This window comes from Cervus canadensis, chromosome 6 (assembly GCF_019320065.1).
Source record: "Cervus canadensis isolate Bull #8, Minnesota chromosome 6, ASM1932006v1, whole genome shotgun sequence".
In the NCBI taxonomy this organism is placed as follows: domain Eukaryota; kingdom Metazoa; phylum Chordata; class Mammalia; order Artiodactyla; family Cervidae; genus Cervus; species Cervus canadensis.
Window position 1 is genome coordinate 17,554,104 of NC_057391.1, and position 22,233 is coordinate 17,576,336.

At 35.0% G+C, this 22,233-nt stretch overlaps 1 protein-coding gene across 11 annotated transcripts in view; it reads right to left on the reverse strand.

Annotated features, from left to right (window-relative positions):
* MYO9A (myosin IXA) overlaps nt 1–22,233 on the reverse strand; it is a 236,254-nt gene that overhangs the window by 42,518 nt on the left and 171,503 nt on the right. For 6 of the 11 annotated variants that reach the window (XM_043470964.1, XM_043470963.1, XM_043470959.1 and 3 more), the window contains 8 exons: nt 19,698–19,797; nt 18,971–19,186; nt 11,829–11,941; nt 8,156–8,298; nt 5,342–5,565; nt 4,747–4,863; nt 3,021–3,209; nt 2,540–2,587 (listed from right to left, as the gene is read on the reverse strand). In XM_043470964.1, the coding sequence (XP_043326899.1) occupies nt 2,540–2,587; nt 3,021–3,209; nt 4,747–4,863; nt 5,342–5,565; nt 8,156–8,298; nt 11,829–11,941; nt 18,971–19,186; nt 19,698–19,797 (1,150 nt within the window). The remainder of the gene's footprint in view (nt 1–2,539; nt 2,588–3,020; nt 3,210–4,746; nt 4,864–5,341; nt 5,566–8,155; nt 8,299–11,828; nt 11,942–18,970; nt 19,187–19,697; nt 19,798–22,233) is intronic. The other 5 variants (XM_043470968.1, XM_043470967.1, XM_043470966.1 and 2 more) reach the window with 2 other exon arrangements.

Here is a 22,233-nt window from a genome sequence, read left to right on the forward strand (position 1 = left end):
TACAACTCTGAATCAGCATGTTAAATTAAAAGCAGTGGTTTTTAAATTTTTAACCTCAAGAATCTGTCACACTTTTCTGTTTATTTATCACAATTTCTCTTCAATAAAGAACCGGTACATGTCAGTATGAACAAGTTGATATATCCACTGGATAAATTCCTAGATGCAGAACTGCTGGGTCAAAGTTTTTTTGGTTTTGTTTTTAATATTTTTAAGGCTTTTAATATACCATCATTAAGGTACCTTCTCCAAAAAGTTATGCAAATAAACCCCCTATTTGCAGTATTGGAAAAATATCTATATATTTATTTATCTTTCCAGGTAACTAATTTATTTTTAGTTTTGCTCATATATGGACAAAGTAGAAAATCACTGTTGTTTATTTTAACTTGAATGCTCTTAAGTATAAACATTTATTTATATACTTATTAATATTTCCTCCTATTACCTGCACTTATCACAGGCCCTGAAATATAACAGCTGTTGAATTAATGAATTTTCTTTTTTTTAAATGTCATACGCTTTTACTCATTTCTGTCTTCAGGCATTGTTCTCTCCCATATAGACATGAAAAAGACTACTCTTATAAGGCTTAAAATGCATAAAAGGCCTAAACACTACCTGTTAGTAACAGGCACCTTCCTACTATTCCTCTGCCTTGCCTACCCTTTCCTTCATATACAATCTCAAAAATTCTCAGTGGTAGGTGGCATTACTCCTGTTTTATATAATATATGCTCCTATTATATACATGAGGACATTGAATCTCAGAAGGATTAAGTTGTCTAAGATTTCTCAATTGGAAAACCCTCCATCGGTGAATAAGAATAAGCCAGGCTAAAGGGTTTAGATACCCTACTTTCAGGATTCAGTTCTTAAGAAGTAAGATCATGCTAAAAACAGAATCAGATCATGCGTCTAAAACACACAGTGGAAAAGTGACAAGAAATGATCTAAAGAACCTCAGAATTTGGTTTACAAGTGATAGGGAATGATTTATAATCCTGATTTATTAATAAGGTTAACAATAAATATTCTAGGATTACAATCTGCCATTGGCAGGGGTGAATTCAGGTTCTGTAGGTCCTAAAGCTTAACATTTTCAGGGGAAAGTGAAGAAGTTAGGAGGAGGAAGGGAAACAACCAGAGAAGAAGGAAGAGAAGATGGTGGCAGCAAATGTAGCTGAAGCAGAGGGAATGGGGGAGGAGTGGGAGGAAATGAAGCTTACAGAAGTCACGATCGAGATGATGTCAAGTCTTATAGACGGTAACAACACTGGGATTTATTCTGAGTAACACTGGAAGTTACTTGAGATCTGAGTAGAGGAGGAACATGACCTGATTTCTGCTTTTAAATGGTCATTATGGCTATTATTTAGAAAACTGTAAGGGGAGAAGAATATAAGAAGGCAGACCAATTAGGACACAACACAGTGTACTGGACTTCCCTGTAGCTCAGATGGTAAAGAATCTGCCTGCAATGCAGGAGACCTGGGTTCTATAACCTGGAGAAAGGAATGGCAATCCATTTCAGTATTCTTGCCTGGAGAATTCCATGGACAGAAGAGCCTGGCAGGTTATAGTCCATGGGATTGCAAAGAGTTGGACACTCTTTGCAATTAGACTGAGCGACTAACGTTTTCACTTTCACATAGTGTATTAGACAATTGTAATAGCAGTGGAGGCAATGTGAAATGGTCAGATATTAGATATATTTTGAAGGCAGAGTACCTACCAGAGTTCTACCTTCTTTTCTAGCTCCCCTATAAACATGCAATACTCAAACCTGTTAAAGCTACTGGCTCAACATGCCAGGTTTTTCATTCACCTGTCTTTGGACATACTCTTTTCCTTTGGCTAGACACTGCCTGTCTAAACTACTACCTACTTGTTAAGAACCTGCAAAAATATCTTTTCTTCTGTAAAGAATTCCTTCATTCTCTTTGTATTTCAACAGCACTTTGTACTATTTCTATCATAATATTTATCACATATGAAACTAGTAATTTTTTAAATGCCTGCCTTCACTAGCAGATTCTGAGCTCCTTTGAGGCTTAACACATCCTTCTAATTACAGAGATTATGGTAAAGTATGCAATAGAGACAATACAAAAGATAAGAACATGAACAATGAGATAAAATATACTCAAATGCTTTTGGGAATGTCTTTTGAATTAGAAGGACTTATCTTTGTGAAATCCTAAATAGTCCTCATATTCTTTACAACAGAGAGAGAGCTCCTAAAAAAGCGCCTTCCCAGTCCCTACTTCTGCAAAAGGGTCATATCTGTTTGTAACTTTCATGAGTAAACATTTCAGTTTTCTGCCATTTTAGGAAGCCATCACTAATAACAAGTCAAGTCAAGGAACTCGACATATTTGTCATTCTAAATTTTTGTAAAGGCATAAATGATTACCCCCTAGACATCTGATAAACGTATTCCTTAAATATACCCAGAAAAATACTGTATGATATACTTCAGACTGCTAGTCTAAAACTTACTTTATAACACAGGAGCAAAAAACAGATTACAACTTACTAAATCAGATTCTTTTTTCCTTCTTTTCTTTCTCTCTGTTTTTGGCACCTGGTGGGAAAGATATACAGAAACTGTGATATAATAAAGACTAATATACTTTCTTACTTCTTTCCTAAAACCTAATTCAAGGAGAAATTTGTGGGTCCTTACATAAAAGTCACGAGATGATACAATGAAATGATGAAAACCACTGTTTTCCAAAATGAAATTCATTTACTGACCTCTAGCAAAGCTGAGGGTATAATCTTACAGCAGTGGCATTCTTAACAACATTATATTTTAATTCAGTGAAAAATGTATTAATTGAAGAAGGCTTAGATAATACAGTCTGGTCAACTTGTAAGAGAGAATGGAGTTTGCTGGATCTGAAGCAGTACAAAGCTGACATGTTCACTGCAGTGCTTTTCTCAAATACTAGATGTCCTAGACTCTTAAGAAGAATTCATAATTTAATTCTTTTAGAAATCAAAATATATTTTACCTTTGTGGGTATATATTCCAAAGTCTTGAATTCATTCATATATTCATCTAAAAACACTTTAAAAGTGTTAACCCAAACTCTGACTGGAGACTCACTCCAATCTCGCTGCTCAAGTCTCATGGTCTTTTCCAAAATCTGTTCAAATAGTGCATAGAGGTCTTTATATCGTATGCTTTTCCCATCATCTACCTAATAAACAATAAGAAAAATAAGCCATTTTAAGAAGAAATTCTTTATATAGAGAAGACTGATTAAATCTTCATTGGGTAGTATTTTGAATAAAAATTATACTTTCTAATGGGCATGCCCAAGAGGTCATGTGGTATTTGTAAACTCCCACTCTGCTATGGAATATTTGCAGAGTAAAACCTGCTACATTTTAGTAAAATACCTAATAGTTTAAACAACATAATAACTGGAGAAAGTCTTGGGAATTTCTCCCATAAATATGGCTTTTTAACTATATTTAGGTATGAACAGTATTTGTATACCTCTTAATTACCTATCTCTCCAGAAATGAACCTTATTTAGATAGTTCTGCCTTAAAAGTGAATGCTTGAATTCTTGCCTAATAAAATGTTAGGTAAATTTTACTAACTTTACTTAGCTAACTTTACTTTTTCATTTTTCCAAGGAAGAATGACATGTCTAAAAAAACACTATATTTCTTGCAATGGGATCTACATGGAATTCCTTTTAAATTTAAATGAGGTATAGACTCTTCATGAGAAAGAAAAAATAGCATTTAAGTGACCAAAGCATGTTATATACATTTAAAATTTATTTCTCTTTCACTTCCTCAGAATTAGAGGTTGAATCTCTTTGATCCAAGATTATAAAACCACTATCAAGCTCCAGTTTATAATGTTGGTCCTTCCTATGTGATTCAAAGTACACTGATCCCTAATCTAGAAAATATAGGTGTGAAGCATGATAAGTAGTTGGCAGGATTGGAAAAATATGGCCAATATTGTCCCTACCCAAGCCTAGTCATTTGCCATAGTCTAAGTACTACTTTATTAAGGTCATGAAATTACTGTTCTCTTAAGACTGTCTGGTTTCTATTTGCAAAAGGCCAAAAACCCGTATACTGAGTGGAAGATACACAGGAAAGTTCTCTCACTTTTTACATAAAATTATAAGTTGAACAAAGAAAAATCAATTAAATACAAATTATTTTTATAGAATAAATATGACAATTCAAGAAATACTAATATTCTATAGATCAAAAGCATTAGTTACTATATACTTTAGCACCAGGAATAAATTTTCTAAAACATGAACATCATATGAAAGTAAAGTAAAAGTGAAAAAAAACTCACACACAGAGATTATTAAACATAAACTGCTCTAATTCCACAGGATAAAAAAGTATAATAATTCCAACATAAATGAGAATTAGAAGCTGGATCAAGAGCTAAAAGGATCACAAGAGATCAAAAATAGAGAGCCACTGAGTGAAAAATAATCATAGCTAGAGTATTTGAATTTAATATCGTAAGAAGATGAAAATATACCCCTAAGAGGGGGAAAAAGGCTGCTCAAAGAAATTAAAGGGTGTTATTAGTCAGAGGTCAATCAGTATGCTTTTCCGTATCTATCCCTAAAACTAAAAGAAGACACTGGAGAAATCTCTAGTTGAACATGGCCCTGTATTATTTGTATGGTGTTGCCAAATTTTTCATATGTTGAACTTCTGAATATCTCCTGACACAGCCCAACTTACCGCCAATGCAGACGAATAAAAGCTGAAGATATTCTGCCGAAATTCTTTCAGGGCTTTCTTGAATACAACATCCACTAGTGTGTCTTTCTTGCTGTCTTCATTATCTAGGTCATTCATCTGGGGACCACAGAAAGAGTTTTTGTACACAATCAACTAAATTGAAAAGAAGTGAATGCCACATTGGACACATATTGTTTCTTCAACAATGACCATCCTGAAAGGGCAAATTATCATGGGACCCAGATAAAAACCTGACTAGACAGCCAAAGTTTTATTACTATGATATAATTTCTAAAGTCTCTTCTAATATTGTATAATTCAATAGCTTTGCTACCAGGAAAACAACTCGAAGTGTACAATGACAAACCTCATCTTAACATATGGAATGCAACATGACAGCTGCAGTAAAAGTGAAGTCAAAAGTAAAGCCTAAAACCTTAAATTCTGTCTACCCAGTCTGACCCATGCATATCCTGTGATTTACACATTTCTGATAAAGAAACAGACCCTCTAACTTATGAAGCATACATACTTTAGGGGGCATATCCTGATACACAAGCATTCAACAGTCAAAGCTGCTTAGGGGCCTGAATACCTTTTTCAGAAGAAATTCATCCATGCTTTTTAAATCACTAGCACTTGCTATAATCTGGACAGAGTCATTTTGCCAGTGCATAGACTCCAAAGCCACACTGCTGATCTTCACACTTCGCCTGCGCCTTGCCTTTGGAGAAGGCTCTTTGTTCTCTTTGAATTCCTTTCGGCAACTCCCAGGCAATTCCGGACTCAAAGGAGGTGTTGGGTGATTATGAGATAATTCTGTAAACCAAGATAGAGTATCCAAAAAAAATTTTTTTTTAGTAAAAATATTGAAATCTCCACACCTTCTTTTCAAGTTCCTTTAGTAAGTCACTAAAGGAAATAAGTAAATATCTGAAAAGTAACATTAATGTTTGGGGTCAGGCAGTTAGGCAATAAATCCAGATTGTACATTTGTACTGAAAATTTATTTAAGAATTATCACTTTCCAATGAGAAATGCTATCAGGTATCCCAAAGAGATGAGGTCTGATACTGAAAACCTGGATGGAAGTGTTGTATACAACTGAAGCCTGGATTCCAAAGATCTCAATCCCAAAGAAAAGAAGCATACAAATCACACGAGGATGTTAAATGTTGACTGCTAACCCAGTCAGAGCTTTACTACATCTGTTTTGAAAGAACAAGCAGCTTATACAAATCCAGTAAGTCAGTGAAGCTTGATAATTAGTATTATTTCTTTACTATAGTCTAAAGCCATAAATGTTTTAGTGACAATATCTGGTGTTAGCCTGGCAACCTCTATTTAGGGAGCAAGGTAACTCAATTGGTTCACTTCTGCTTAGGTCTCTTTACTATTTAGGATTTTCTTTCATAGGCATACTTCCCCCAAAATTGAATTGATTTCTCAGACAATTCCTGGACTGAACCAGTTTTGTATATAATATTGGAAAAACACAACAAATTTTTTCTGCAATTGTTTATACCAGAGAAATTTGGTTCCATGTAGTCCACTGGAATCTAGAACTACACTGGATTTGCCAATGCCTACCTGGGGCTTGATGAGAATGTTGGTCCCATTTCATATACCTGTTTTTCTCACATGTATTTACCTTATCTTTTGGCCAATGGTATATCCTCATTCCATCTAAAAGCTTAATTCTGATAATAAAGGGAAACAAGTAGGCTTCTATATGCTAAATGCCACAACAGGCAGGAAATGAGACAAACTAAATTTCAGATATGGCACCAGAATAAGAAATATGAAGATATAGAGAGGATACAAGTATATTCAAACTGGTGTCAACTGATATTAATTCCATTATATAACCTAGATATACAAGTATCTAGTTATTTCATTTAACAAACAATATCTTTCTTAATACTAAAAGAAATAATGGTTACTAAAGAAACTGTCTATAATCCTAGTTCAGCCTTAAAAACAAGGGCTAACTTAATAAATCTTTACTCAAAGATAACTAAAAAGGTACAATTTTAATTTTTACACATGTATCCTTATTAAGCAAACACTCAAAGAATTTCCTAATTCCTTCTTGGAAATAAGCAGTAGAGAATATAACTGTGAAAAATGAAAAATTTAGAATGACTACTATAAAACAGATAAAACATAAGAAATGGATCCTCGTAGGCATTCCAAATTTTCCAAACTGAACTTGTAGTAGTCACTTAATTTACTACTGGTTTTATCCATACCAGTTTGCAAACTGATAGGAGCAAAGTCACAAGACAGAAAAACAGGATTCTAATTAAATTTCTACCAGTTTTCCCTCTGACACACAGGTGCTTCTGCTCTAGTTGATCCATGCCTCTGTGAAACTTGATTATCTTTCCTCCCTTGATCTTATCTTATCCTCTGTCCCTTTATTTTTATCTTAGCCTAGATGTGACAAGTTTTGTTTACTTATTTTAACTTGGTCTGTTCTATTTCTACTTAGAGATAATAATTTTTTTCCTAGGGCCTACTTCTATTTTATTCAATACTGACATTTCACCCACTCATTGGTATTTTACCCACTCATTACCACATAGCCACCTCTGATGTATATCCCCCCTATTAAAGATAGCTGGCATCTTTACATAGTAATTAAAAACACTCATACATGCTTGAGCAAAGAGCTTGGAGAGAAAAGGCTAATCTTCAGATGTTGGGATTACTGGAATCCTTGGAGAGTTAGTAATTCTAGCATTTAGAGAGACCATATCAACAGATGAACTAACTGTTGGGTACTTGTTATGTGCTATGATTGATGCCCCAAAATTAAAATAATAGCTATCATTATAAAGTCCTAGCAACTGACATATAGTAGACCTTTTAGCACAACAATTAAGAATACGGACTCTGGAGCCAGATAACCTGAATTCAGAGCTCAGTTCTAACAACTGCTATACGTGTATAAGCAAATAACTTCTCTGTGCCTCAGCTTTCTCATTAGTAAAGTGGGAAAAATAATCATACTAACCTCAAAAAATGGTTGTAAGGATCGAGTTAATACATCCAAAATGCTTAGTACAGTGCCTTTTTCATAGTAAACAATCAAATATTAGCTGCTATTATCTTATTAATTTTTACTAGGAATATATAAAACTGAGGCTAATCAAAAATTCGCAATTGTTCTTGACGTTGTTGTTACTTCACTGTTTTGGTGCTGTATTTCCTTGAAACTGCTCTTATAGGTAAAATGTAATTCTATAATTATCTTTTAGTTAAGGAAGGATTTAAAATATTGGTCCTATCTCACTAGAATATCTTGCCAAGAGGATTACTCTTACAAATACTAGAGGGATAGTAAACTTTCAGAATGAGTAAACAGAAATTATGAAGACAATCTCCACCCTTTGTCCATTTTTACCATCTGGAAACTGATGAGCTGGAATCATATCTGAGCCAGCAAAGAGTGCTGAAACCTCTGAGTGGGTATCAGGTTTCCCTCTGGTAGTCTTCTTCTCCCCTTGTTTCCCTTTGGCCCAGAATCTCATCTTAGCTCTTTGAGGTCTGTTTACAAAAAAAAAAGTTAAAATGGCAATCAGCATGTCCTATTGACATTATTTGTGTATCACTTTAAGTTACATAAACAACTTTCATGTGAATTAACTCATTTAACCTTCACAGTTAAGCTTAAGTCATATTTAATCTTCAATTGTACAGTTAAACTTCATCTAGGAAGTAAATGATAGTCTCCTCATCTTGAAAACAGAAATGAGATCCAGATATGTTAACAAAACCACCATTTATATCAGTTATTATCATATAATCATATTATCATGTAAGTACTTATGCTCCAGGCATAAGTACTTGTATAGAGTTACCTTAAATACCTATAACAACAAATTTACATTCAAACCATAAACAGTTTTCAGGTGAAAAACTGGTGGTTTAAATATCAGGTGACTTTCCCAAGGTTACACAGCCAGTGAGTGACAAAGTGGAGGATCATACCTACTATGCAACATTACCTCATTCTTAGTACTTACATACTCTCCCATCAAATACATCAAGGAAACATCCTGAGACAGTAACAGCTTACTGACCCATGTATCCCTAACTCGGTACTAGGAGGCTTACTTGTACATTGAGTATTGGTTCCTTTATATGTTTGTCTACCAAAAAAGAAATTTTTTTCGAGCATCTACTAGAAGCCAGGCACTGAGCCTTACTTACAATGATTACTTTTCACAACTGCCATGATAAATGAGTATTTTCATCCTAACTATACATGAACAACCTGAGGCTCAGAGGGCTGAGAGAGACAGAAGTTAAAATCAGGTCTATCTGCTTTGGAAGTCAATTTTATTTTATTCATGGTGCCCTCTTTTTTAAATAGCATATTACTAAACTTATACATCTATATGGTAAAAAAAGAAATTGTTCCACAAAGCTTATTACAAATGATAGCTTTTTCCCTGCTATTCTTATCCCTTTTCTGATCCCTAAACAACCCTTTAGAATTTACTTACATGGTTCTTTTAATATTCACGAAACTTATATTGCTATCATACTTGTGACCACAGATAATAAATTAAGCACATCCCAACACTCCAGTTCTATACCCTCCACACACAGAGACATTCTCCCCAACAGAATATCATAGTTTTAGTTAGGTCAATATACTTTTTTTTTTAGTAGTATTCACCTTTTTTACTATGTAAATAATATTCACAACTGAGGCATATAGTACCCTATATAATCCATATTTTTTAGAGTTAATGTTCTATTTTATATTTGCTCATTTTTCTACATTCAATTCACCTCCAAGTGTTTCCCCATTTGTGAATATCTCCTCTCAATATGTTGAAACACAGTTAGGTACTCCATCAGTTCCATGTACTTAAAGAAATCTTTCCCAGAGCCTTCTAACCTGCTCTAATCTGGCACGGTTCCCTCTGTGACTGCTGTACAACCACCATTTGTAAAGCTACTTTCAGGATCATAATGGAGATTTCTTTTGTCTCTACTATTTTGTGATGACATGTCTTTTGGTATGGGTTTATTTTCATTCATTATGTTGAGCCTTGTCAATCTAGACGCTCAAGTCCTTCAATTCTGTGACATTTACCTGAATTACTTTATTAATGATTTGCTCCTCTGCATTTTCTTTGTCTTATCTTTCCAGAGTTCTTACAAGTGAGTCACTAGATGTCCTAAACTGCTCCTCTAATTTTCTTCTCTTTTCTTGCCTCTTCTTTCCCTTTGTCTTTTTGTTCAAATTATCAAAAGATATCAACTATCTTTCTCATGCTTTGGACTTCTTTATGCTATTGCAGTTTCAATTTTCAAATGCTCTTTTTTTATTATGAATGTTTTCATTTCAACTATTCTAATTTCATGAATATAGCTGTATTTCTTTATGCAGAAGATCTATTGATAGTTTTATGTTATCTGTCTTGAAGTTTTCTTTCCCCTGTATAGTTTATTTCTTCCAAGTTATATTTTATCCATTAATTTTAGTTTCTTTCATTTAAGATGGCTCCTCAAATGTGTGGTGATCATGCTTGGAAGCGCTTCCCTTGTGGCTCAGCCGATAAAGAATCTGCCTGCAATGTGGGAGACCTGGATTCGATCCCTGGGTTGGGAAGGTCCCCTGGAAAAGGGAAAGGCTACCCACTCCAGTATTCTGGCCTGGAGAATTTCATGGTCTGTAGTCCATGGGGTTGCAAAGAGTCGGACACGACAGTGACTTTCACTTTCACATGCCTGGAAGTTCTAGTGTGCATTAGTGGGGCTTCCAAACTGTGGTCGCCCTTGCAGGGTTATCTGGCTCATACCAATATCTTTAGGTCTTTTCTTGAAGGTTGGACCAAAGTCCCAAAGACTCTTTGAATCATCTGCTTAGACAGTATGTGAAACATGGGAGCTGAATACAGAATAAAATTTGGGGGATCTTAACATTCAGTATGTAAACATTCATAAAATCCCCCCGGTTCCAAATATGTACCTCAATCCTCAAGTATATCTGGTTACCTCCAAGTGCAGAAATCTTTTGTTTTATCCTTTCCAGAAAACATATCTCCTATTTTCTGCTAGGGTTGGGGAAGATCAGCCAGTCAGATGCTTCTTTCTCAGTTGGCTTAAGATTTAGCTTTCTCCTATCTATTAAGACATTTTAAATTTGTCTATTTACCTTTAGGATTCCACATTTTTATTATTTCTGTCTCCTGTTGCTTTGTTGCTGCTGTTGCTTTTGTCCTGTAAAGGTTATTTTAGGAGGATGTGGAAATTAAATTTATATATTTAATCTGCTATCTCCCACTTGTATATTTTTCTACTATGTTATATTTTGATTCTCAAACTTTCATCTCCAGCATAATCTGCTCTAGATTTGGGTTACCTTGGATTATGCCTCTACAGTCATTGAGAAAGTGATTTTTAACAGGGTTATGAACCAGATAGATATTCAATGTGATATTCAAGTGTTCAGTAAGGACCCAATTGCCTTACATAATACGATAAGGGACAAAGACATACTCTTGATAAATAAAAACTTCATATACTTTCTTCAAAAGAACAGTTATTTCCTGAAAGCTTTTTCCAGTTCCATTTGTAAAACACTTAACTCAGAGCAGAATTCAAGTCCAAAACCAGAAAATATTTTCACTCTCATCTCATCTAATGTCTGTTCTTTTACAACCAAAAACCCTAAGTCATATAATGATGTTAAGACTTTGCCTGGGACTTCCCTGCTGGTCTGGTGGTTAAGACTGCACTTCCACTGCATGGGGGTGTGGGTTTGAGCCCTGGTCAGAGAACTAAGATTTCACAGGCCAAAGAGTGTGGTCAAAAAAAAAAAATTTTGCCCAAATCACAGTGCTAAACATATAAAAAGACAAAGTTTACTATATATATCTGAACTGTTTGTTTCTGTCAGAGTAAGTGCTTAGTATTTGCTGAAAAATGAATTTCAAAACTTTTGAAATAGATAGCTGCTCTATGAATTATGCTTTTATAAAGATGCTCGGTATTTAGCTATAGTCTATTAGTAAATAAAATTATATTACCCCTATTAACTTTCAGTGTATGCTTTATACCTTATATCTGAATCTGAAGTCTTCTGTCTCACTGCCAACTTCGTAATCTCTCCTTGAGACATGGTCTTATGAAGCTTTGCTTCTTCATCAACTGAAGAAAACCGCTGTGAAGTCTGTAATAATTACATATGTAAAGACTTTAAAACCAAGTAATTATTATCACAGCACTATAATTAAAACTCAGATTACAGAATTATTTTAGAATTACGTCCATTAAAAACATACAAAAATACATTCATATAACTCAGAGATTCATTAAGATAAAAGAACCTACTAAAAATTCCATGAAGTTCAAACAGTAATCCAAAGTAAAGGGCACTTGGGTCAATAAAAAAGCTAAATGAGAAATACCAGCTCATGTTTTCTGACAATTTAGCAAACAATATCAAGTAGGGTGAATGGAAAAAAAAGAATATCAAATGGAAAAGTAAGAAAAAAATCAAAACCATCTACAGATAGAGACAAAAGATACAGGACCTGATAAATCTAGATATACAGGATAATTAATCAGTAGTGATCAAGTTAAAGACATAGACTAAACTTTAAAGAAAAAAATCTCAAGGTCTGCACGTAAAAAGATCAAATAACTTATAAGGGCAAGAGATTTAGACTGGCAATAGACTTACCAACAATAACAAACAAAGTAAGACAATAATAAAATAGTATTTTCAAATAACTCAGAAAAAGTAAATATGAATCAAGGACTTTATATGTAGCCAAGATGTCCCTTCAAATATCAAGGCCATAGAAAGACCTCAGGGAATTCCATATCGATGGCCCTTTGAGTAATCTAAGGGAAGAGCTTCGTCCAACCAAGAGGTAAAACTTCTGCAAAATATTTGAAGTGATAATTTAATACATTTAATCGTAGATCTAAGACAAAAACAATGGTGGGGACTATGGTGAAAGAACTGTATACAAAACTACATATTCTGACAAAGTAGAAAGGAGTAGAAGGGAATAGAGACTAGAATAATTCACCAATAGTTGTGCCACAATAGGTAAGAATATTACTCATTCAAAAATTACTAATTAGAGTATTATTGATTAAATTTAAAAATATTAAAGGCATTTTTTAAAAAGTTACATATAAAAGTAAACAATCAACAGAACAAGAACACAATGTTTGCTAAACATCAAAAGAAATTTAAAAAAATAAAAGAGGAAAAAAAAAACAAAGACAGCAAATTTACCATGATAATAACAAAATTGCAAGTTGAGAATTAATCTCTGACTTCCATCAATAAACATGAATAGATTTAACTCACCTACTAAGGGACAGATTTTTTAATTTGGCTCACAAAGCAGGGCCCAACTATATTGTATAAAAAACACACCTCTAAACAAAAGGATCCAGACAAGCTAAAGTTAAAAGGACGAACAACAGTATTCTAGGCAAATGGAAATAATAAGAAAACGGAGGCTGTGATATTACTATTGTAAAATTCAAGCAAAAAAACATGGAAGCTGACAAAGGACAATTTTTAATACTAAAAGGTACAATTCACAATGAGTAACAAGAATGACACTAACATCCATCTGATATAAGACAGATAAAAAATAATGATATAGAAGACAAATAACATTATCAGTAAGGTAGAGATTATGCATGTATACTGAAATTTTACACTCTGAATAGAGAATACACCTTATCAAACACACTTTCAACAAGTAACAAGTGCTGGCAAGGATATGGATAGAAGAGAACCTTTGTTCACTATTAGTGGGAATGTAAACTGGTATGGCCACCATGGAAAACAGTATGGAAGGTCCTCAGAAAATTAAAAGTGGAATTACGATATGATCCAGAAATTCTACTTCTGGATATTTATCCAAAGGGAAAAAAACACTAATGTAAGATATATGTACTCCAATGTCCATTGCAGCATTATTTATTATAACCAAGTTATAGAAGTAGCAAAGTGCCCACCAGTAGATGACTGGATAAAAAAGATGTGGTATATATATAAATACACACATATGTGTATGGAATATTACTAAGCCATAAAAATTAATTCTTGTCATTTGAGACAACATATATGGATCTAGAGGGAATTCTACTAAGTGAAATCAGCCAAAGACAAAGACAAAAAGTGTTATGTTCTCACATGTGGATTCTAAAAAACAAAAACAAAATGAAAAAGGACTCATACATACAAAGAACAAATGGGTGGTTGCCAGAAGGGAGTAGGGGGACGGAGGGATGGAAGAAGAGGGGTGGAAGAAGAGGTGTGGGTTTTGAGATTAAGAGATACAAACATCCAGTTCAATAATAAACAAGTGATGGGTATGTGTATGGAGCACAAGGAATATGGTCAGCAATACTATAATAACCTTGTATGGGGATTGATGACTCTAAAATTATGATGGTGTTCATTTCAAAATGTAGGCAAGTGCCAAATCATTACATAGTATATCTGAAAGTAACATAATATTGCAATCATATATATTTCAATTTAAAAAATGCACATGGAACATTCATAAAAACTGATCATATTCTAAGTAACAAAGAAAATACCAATAAATTTGATCAAACAGAAGCATTATAAATAGTCTTTCATCAGAATACAATAAAACTAGAAACTAACAATGATTTAAAAACAAAAAGGCTCTTCATCTGAAAACTAAAAAATATTTCTATTAAACAAGTTTCAGGTAAAAAAAAGAAATATAAACTAAAATTACAGATTTTCTTTAAAATAATCAAGCCTTTACACATTAAAATAAATGAGATACATCTGAAGTGTGATCAGAGGAGAATTCATAGCCTTAAAAACCTGTATCAATAAAAATAAATGAAAAGTTACTCACTCAAAAGACTAGAAAAATAAGACAGTAAACCAAAAGAAAACATAATAAATAACAAACATAAGGTAAAAACAGAAATCAGTGGAGAATGAAAAAAAAGGAAACATGATAAATAAAACCAGATCCTGTTACTCTGGAAAAAATTAACAAAATAGACAAATAACTAGGTAAAGAAAAAAAAAATCTATGAAATAAGAACTGACAAAAGGGAAATAACCACTGAAACAGAATTTTTTTAAATCATGAGACTACTTTATAAACCTCTATGCAAGTAAATCTGAACAATGAAATGGAAAAAACTAGTTGCCAAAATTGACCTTATTAGACAGAAAGCTTTAAAGGCTAATTCTCCTAGAAGAAATAGAGGAACTTATGCTACCAAAAAAGTACCAATCCCAGATAGTTTCATAGGAAAATTCTACCAAATCAAACAGCAGAAAGTGGCAATGCTGTCCTCTGACTTTTGAGGGGGAATAAAATACACATATAAATACTAAGTGTAGGGAGTTCCCTGGTGGCCTAGTGGTTAGGATCTCACTCCATGGCCAGGGGTTCAAGGTCTATTCAGGGAACTGAGATCCTGCAAGCTGAGAGGTACAGTCAAAGGGGGGGTAAAGAAAAATTAATGAAAATCTGAATAACAAAACTAAAAACCAGAGAGCCCTAACAGGCTTGAAGAAATTAAACAATATAAAACAGAAAACAGTATGTTAAAAAATAAGTAAATACTAAGTGCATGCAATAAGTTGCTGTCCTGGGGCCACCAATCTAAACTTTCTATGCCATAAACTGTTCAATTCACCAGTTTTCCAACTTGCAATACTCATCTCAAAATCACTAGCCTAGGTCCTAAAATATTATAAATATCCTTTCCTGACTTCACCTTTCTTAAAAATTACTAAGACCTAATCGAGGTAGCTTTCCCCTTACTGTAAAATAAGCTAACAGACTTAGCCGTGCTTGATCAATGGTTTTTTTTCTGGCAGTTTTCTGTGGAGTAAAGAGAAGGAAAATTCAACACAGATAAGGAGTGAAGAGTATCTCAGAGAAATACAAACAGAAATAGGAAGGTAAGAAGTACAGTAATTGTGGGGGAAAATGAAAAACTCAGTTTTATCATACAGGAGATAAAGACAACAAATTCTGGAGAACTGTTTGGGAGTCAGACCCATGGAGATGACTGCTTTAAGTGTAGGGAATGGCAGAAGAAACTATACGAGAAAACTCTGTTACCTCTATCAATTCTACAAATAAGGGGTAGAAATGATTTTATTAACTCACCATCCATACGATTCAGAGACTAAATAATAAGCTATATGAAAGCTATCTTTAAAATGTTGCTTAGCAGAATATATTGTTGTTCTTGGGTAAAAACCAACATAAAGTGAAAAGTGAAGTGAAGTTGCTCAGTCATGTCTGACTCTTTGTGACCCCATGGACTGTAGCCCACCAGGCTCCTCTGTTCATGGGTTTCTCCAGGCAAGAATACTGGAGTGGGTTGCCATTTCCTTCTCCAGGGAATCTTCCCGACCCAGGGATCAAACCCAGGTCTCCCGCATTGCAGGCAGGCGCTTTAACCTCTGAGCCAGCATGGTGTGTATAAAAACCCAGTGAAAGCCAGCATACGGAGCCTAAACAGTTATTCAAATGGCAGAGTTAAAAGCAGAGAAAAACAAAACAAAACCAAGGTCATAGAGACAGAAACCACTACTCTCACTTCCACTCCTTCACTGCAGGCAACAACTAATTACCCATTTGTCAACTCCAGAGGTAATGCTTATCAAATCCCCTTGAGGGCATGCATATCTAACTGTTTTTATCTCATTAGGATCAGTGATCTCACCCATGGAAAGGTCAGCTGATGGCCTCCTTGAGGAATGACACACTCAGCAAATGTCAGAGTCACTAAACCACTTTGTCCAGAAAAAAAAAACAAAACTATCCAGCTTTTAAAAAAATCATGTGCCCAGAAAATCAAGACCATTTACAACCCTGAAGATATTCAGATTTTGATAATTCAGTAGATTTCAGTTAGAAATAATGAGTCTTCATTTTCACAATATCAGATAACATTAGAACATGGCATATTTTCAGATAAACAGAAACATACTTTAAAACTGTCCCTACCCTTCCCACCCCCAACCCCAATAAGTATCTGTCAGCATAGTCTAGAGAAAGCAAAGCTTCTTCATGCAAGTGTCCACCAGAAAGAAACACCACAACCTACTCCTAAAACAGCTAGGGATGAAACACAGGACAGGGAGAAAGCTGGAGAGGTGACTGGTACACTGTGCAGGAGGGCGCTCTACAACTACTGGCATGCAGTGATCGTCAAGCAGGTGAACGGAATCACAGGCAGACTGCCAGATGGGACCCTGACAGGGACTGAATGCTCCAAGCAGAAAGCCCAGCTTCTTGGCTCATCTCAAGAAGAGTTCTCAGAAAGAATTCTACCACCAAAAGGACTAAGGTTTGTATCACAGGAAACTCTCAGGAACAAAACAGCAATTACAAATGCTAAATTCTTTGACAAATAAAAACTGGAGAATAATTTAAGTATGTTCCCTATTTATACTAGAAATATATAGCAGTGTTTTTTCATTAAAATTAGTTTGCTCCATTACATAATTTCATCTTCAACCAACTAAGCATATGACAGAATACGTTTCAATAATTATAAATCAAAAATAGGGCCATCTCCAAAGTGGAGAAATTTAATCCTACACTGAAGAGAAACCTTTGGTTCTAACTAGATATATTAATGAACATACAGGCTGAGCAACTTTTACCATTTGGTTCAGGGTAATGATTCATTAGTCTAATTAGATAACTGGCTGTGCATTTTTGTATTTTTATTGGTGATTTTATTTTTTCTTCCTTAGAATATCCATATTATCATTTAAAAACTGGGTCTATCTCCAACAAGAGATAAAGACAATGAGATTATTCTGGAATGTAACGATAACTTTTAACTAACTAGGTCTTCAGCACAAACAGCCTGAAAGTTTTTTTAAAAAAAAAGTGAAAGTGTTAGTCGTTCAGTTGTGTCTGACTCTCTGCGACCCCATGATCCAGCCAGGCTCCTCTGTCCACAGAACTCTACAGGCAAGAATACTGGAGCGGGTAGACATTCTTTTCTCCAGGGGATCTTCCCGCTCCAGGGAACAAACCTGTGTCTCCCACACCGCAGGCAGATTCCTTACCACCTGAGCCACCAGAGAAGCCCCCGAAACAGCTTAAAGCCACTCAAAGAGGAAATATTTAATGCGTCAACAGAAGACCATCCTAAAATGCTCCTCCCATAATGAACAGACACTACAAAAGAACATTAGAGACTAAACTTAATTAAGGATATGCATGGAAATAAAATGCCTATCACTCTACCTCCTCAATGATAACATTTAGTACATAATAGGCATACAGAGTACTCCTATTGTATTTTCCAGGCCAATTCCAAAATCAAACACTTTATATCCATAAATATACTCAAACTTATCAAATTATGTGTACCTAATTTGGGCTGAGATATGATAATAAAGCTATTTTATTTATGCAATTTTAAATATAATGTTAATGTTATAATTTGTGATTAATATAAATTCACACAGCCTTTTAGTTGGCTGGGTTGGTTCAGGAAGATATTTTTAGCATTTCTCATTACATTTTTTAAAAATTCATGTTTATTTTTTATTACTAAAAAAATGCAGAGGGGAAGCAGGTTTAAATGGAAAAAAAAAAGAGAGAAAGAGAGAGAGAAAATGAGAGAATACTATTTCAGTTAAAAGCTACTGGATTATTTAACATATATCTAGTCACTAGACCACAGAGAGATCAGGAAACTATGGCTAGCAGGTCAAATAAAGCTCATTGCCTGTTTTTGTAAATAGTTTTATTGGAACACAGCCATGCACCTATGTTCACTTACTGCCTACGGCGGTTTCCACTCTACAACAGCAGAATTAACTAGTTCCAACAGAGACTGTATGACCCATTGAGTCTGAAATATATAATATCTGGCCCTTTACAAAAAAAGTTTGAGGCTCCTGTTCTAGAAACTTTTAAGATAGAACACAGAAAACTTCTACATTAGTGCTAAGTAATTTTAATATTTTTTGCCTAACTTATGATTTAACTGACATATACTGTGCTAAAGTGCCCTTAATCCAAGTCCTGTTAAATTAAGGTTTAGCTTTAGTTGCTGTGTTCACTGAGGTTTCCCACGTACAAACCATTATATATGGAGAAGAAGCTGTGAAGGTTAGCTTTAGATTAGCAAAGACTATTTCCATCAGATTTGCTTGTTGCCTATTTTTCTTATACTGCTATAAAATTACCATTTCGGAGTCACTGTGAGAGGCCTGACCCAGGCTGGGTGCAGGCCCTAGCTCAGAGTGAGAAGCTTGGTCAGGGGAGAGAAGGGGCTCAATAATGTCATCGTAATCATCTTCCTCTGTATCCCCCTCCCCATCGGCAAAAGTACCTCTAGTCAAGAAATCGGAGCGCGTCCGCGCCATTCGAGCTTTCTTTTTATGGGCCGGTCTGGCAACCTGCTTGACCAAATGATAAAACAAATAACACAACAATGTTTTGTTTTGGTTTTTTGGGAGATGATGCCAATGAAAGACATCAGAGAGCTCATGAATTTCTTGAAACATCCCCTCCCGCCCCATGCCTTTTCCACTAGAAGTGACAGCCATAACCAAAAGCAATCCATATTCATTACTCTGGACAAAGAATAAGAATGGAAGCTAAATCCACTGTTCTTCTCCATAGCCAAGGAAGTCATTTTTCACTGCCATAATACGTCACCAAAGTCACCTGCATAAATTGCCTTTTCTTTTAGAATTCCTTTTTTGTAAATATAACCTGGATTTGTAGGCATTCTTCCCTGCCTGAAGTATTCCTCTCTGAGTATAACAGACTTAACTCATGGCTTCTTTTTCTATAAACACTTGGGAGTAAATGAGTAAATGAAGTGTTCTAACTACAAGAACAGTAATTTCCAAAACAGTGTGCACCTATTTTGCATACAAGATAAATAAAACAAAATTCAACACTTACCTCTCCTTGGCCCGGCCCAGTTAACTTTACAGGTTTCCAAGTTGGTTCATCTTGTTTCTGGAGTTGAGGATTTCCACTGTTCAAGGCTTCCATGGTGACACTTCGGATGAAACAACAGGATTACACTTCAATTCCTAGCAGATAACTCATGGCAGCAGTCTTAAAAGGATAGCATGAAATATAGTCTAACAGGCCAGGTCAAAGAAATGGATTTGATGGTGAGAAAGGGAAAATACCAAGTCCACAAATCTTAAGAATTAGTCTTAGAAGGGGTCTTTACACGCTCATCATTTAAAACACCTGATAAGTAGCTACCGAGTGATGAGGATCTCATCACTTTGCTTTATAGGGAGATGGTTCTATTGACAAATTTTCTTTCTGAAATCTCTCTGCAACGTTTATCTGTTGGCTTAATTTTAAAACTTGAGGCTGTACAGAATAAAATCAACACTGACAGAGTAAGAAACTGTTATCAAACTAAAAGAACTATGCTCCAAACCATACAGACAGTATAGTGTTAGTTTATGAGAATTTAATTTTTGCTTGAATAACCACATGACATGATTGCTTTATCATTAAATTCTCTGCAGAAATGAATGTTTGTGTCTGATGAAAATCTGAAGAGAACCTATACTTTTCCTATACTTTTAAGAACCCAATTATCTATACTTACTCAGGACCATGAATCTTTAAATTTATCAGGAACATATTGTTCATCTCTTCTTAGCAAGACTGTAAACTCACTGAAAATCATATTTTAACCTTCTAGCATACTGCTGAGTTTAAGGCAGACATTAACTTATAGTATCCTTTGGCAGACTAACTGCCCTTGCATTCAAAATCTTCCAGGAAAGCCTAGGTTATCTTGTCCAATAATCCCTAAACACACCTTTCTTACAGCTAAAATCTTCTTAGAGATCTCTCTTTCTGACCAGTATAAAATCAAGTCCAGCAGTCCTAGGTTGTCCTAAAAGATTCCCTTTTGATTATTCAGATCTCTCTTGCCACAGCTGAGTCATTTATCTTTGATTTGTTCTCCAAAAGAGGGACAATTAACAGGACCTTTGATAGTACCTGGCTACTCTGGTTAACTTTTTAATTCACAGCATTTTCTCTAAGCTTCTCCATGATTTCTTTTTTGTTCTCCCTTACTAACCAGATGAAAACTACAATGCACTTATCACCCTATGGCATAGAAAGAACACTAATCTAATGTTACTTCCTAATCAGGATACCCAATGCTGATTTCTAATCAGGAAACTCAAATTCTGGGCTCAGCTATTTCTAACTGTGTGACCTTATCCAGGTATTTCACATCCACGGGCACCAGTGACCTCATCTATAATATGTGGTAACTGAATAGATAACTTAGAAACACTAACATTTACAATTCTATAAAATGCTAATGTTTCTAGTATTACTTACAGAGTAAGAGAAGATGTGAAGTATGGATTTTCCTTAAGCTTTCATGCAAACAATCTAATACATATCATTTTGAAGATAAATAGTTGTTAATAAGGTAAAGTAAAAAAGGAGCTGTTAAGACTGTATCTTGGCAAAATGATAAAAGGAGTAATTCACAAGGATGATTAATGTTTTTGAAATCTGCCTCTTGAGAAATCTGTATGCAGGTCAGGAAGCAACAGTTAGAACTGGACATGGAACAATAGACTGGTTCCAAATAGGGAAAGGAGTACGTCAAGGCTGTATATTGTCACCCTGCTTATTTAACTTATATGCAGAGTACATCATGAGAAACGCTGGGCTGGATGAAGCACAAGCTAGAATCAAGACTGCCGGGAAAAATATCAATAACCTCAGATATGCAGATGACACCACCCTTATGGCAGAAAGCAAAGAAGAACTAAAGAGCCTCTTGATGAAAGTGAAAGAGGAGGGTGAAAAAGCTGGCTTAAAACTCAACATTCATAAAACTAAGACCATGGCATCCGGTCCCATTACTTCATGGCAAACAGATGGGGAAATAGTGGAAACAGTGACAGACTTTATTTTTGGGGGCTCCAAAATCACTGCAGATAGTGACTGCAGCCATTAAATTAAAAGACGCTAGCTCCTTGGAAGAAAAGTTACGACCAATCTAGACAGCATATTAAAAAGCAGAAACATTACTTGGCCAACAAAGATCCATCTAGTCAAGGCTATGGTTTTTCCAGTAGTCATGTATGGATGTGAGAGTTGGATCATAAAGAAAGCTAAGAGCCAAAGAATTGATGCTTTTGACTCTTGAGAGTCCCTTGGACTGCAAGGAGATCCAACCAGTCCATCCTAAAGGAAGTCAGTCCTCAATATTCATTGGAGAGACTGATGCTGAAGCTGAAACTCCAACACTTTAGCCACCTGATGCAAAGAACTGACTCATGTGAAAAGACCCTGATGCTGAGAAAGATTGAAGGCAGGAGGAGAAGGGGATGACGGAGGACAAGATGGTTGGATGGCATCACCAACTCAATGGACATGAGTTTGAGTAAACTCCAGAAGTTGGTGACGGACAGGGAGGCCTGGCGTGCTGTGATTC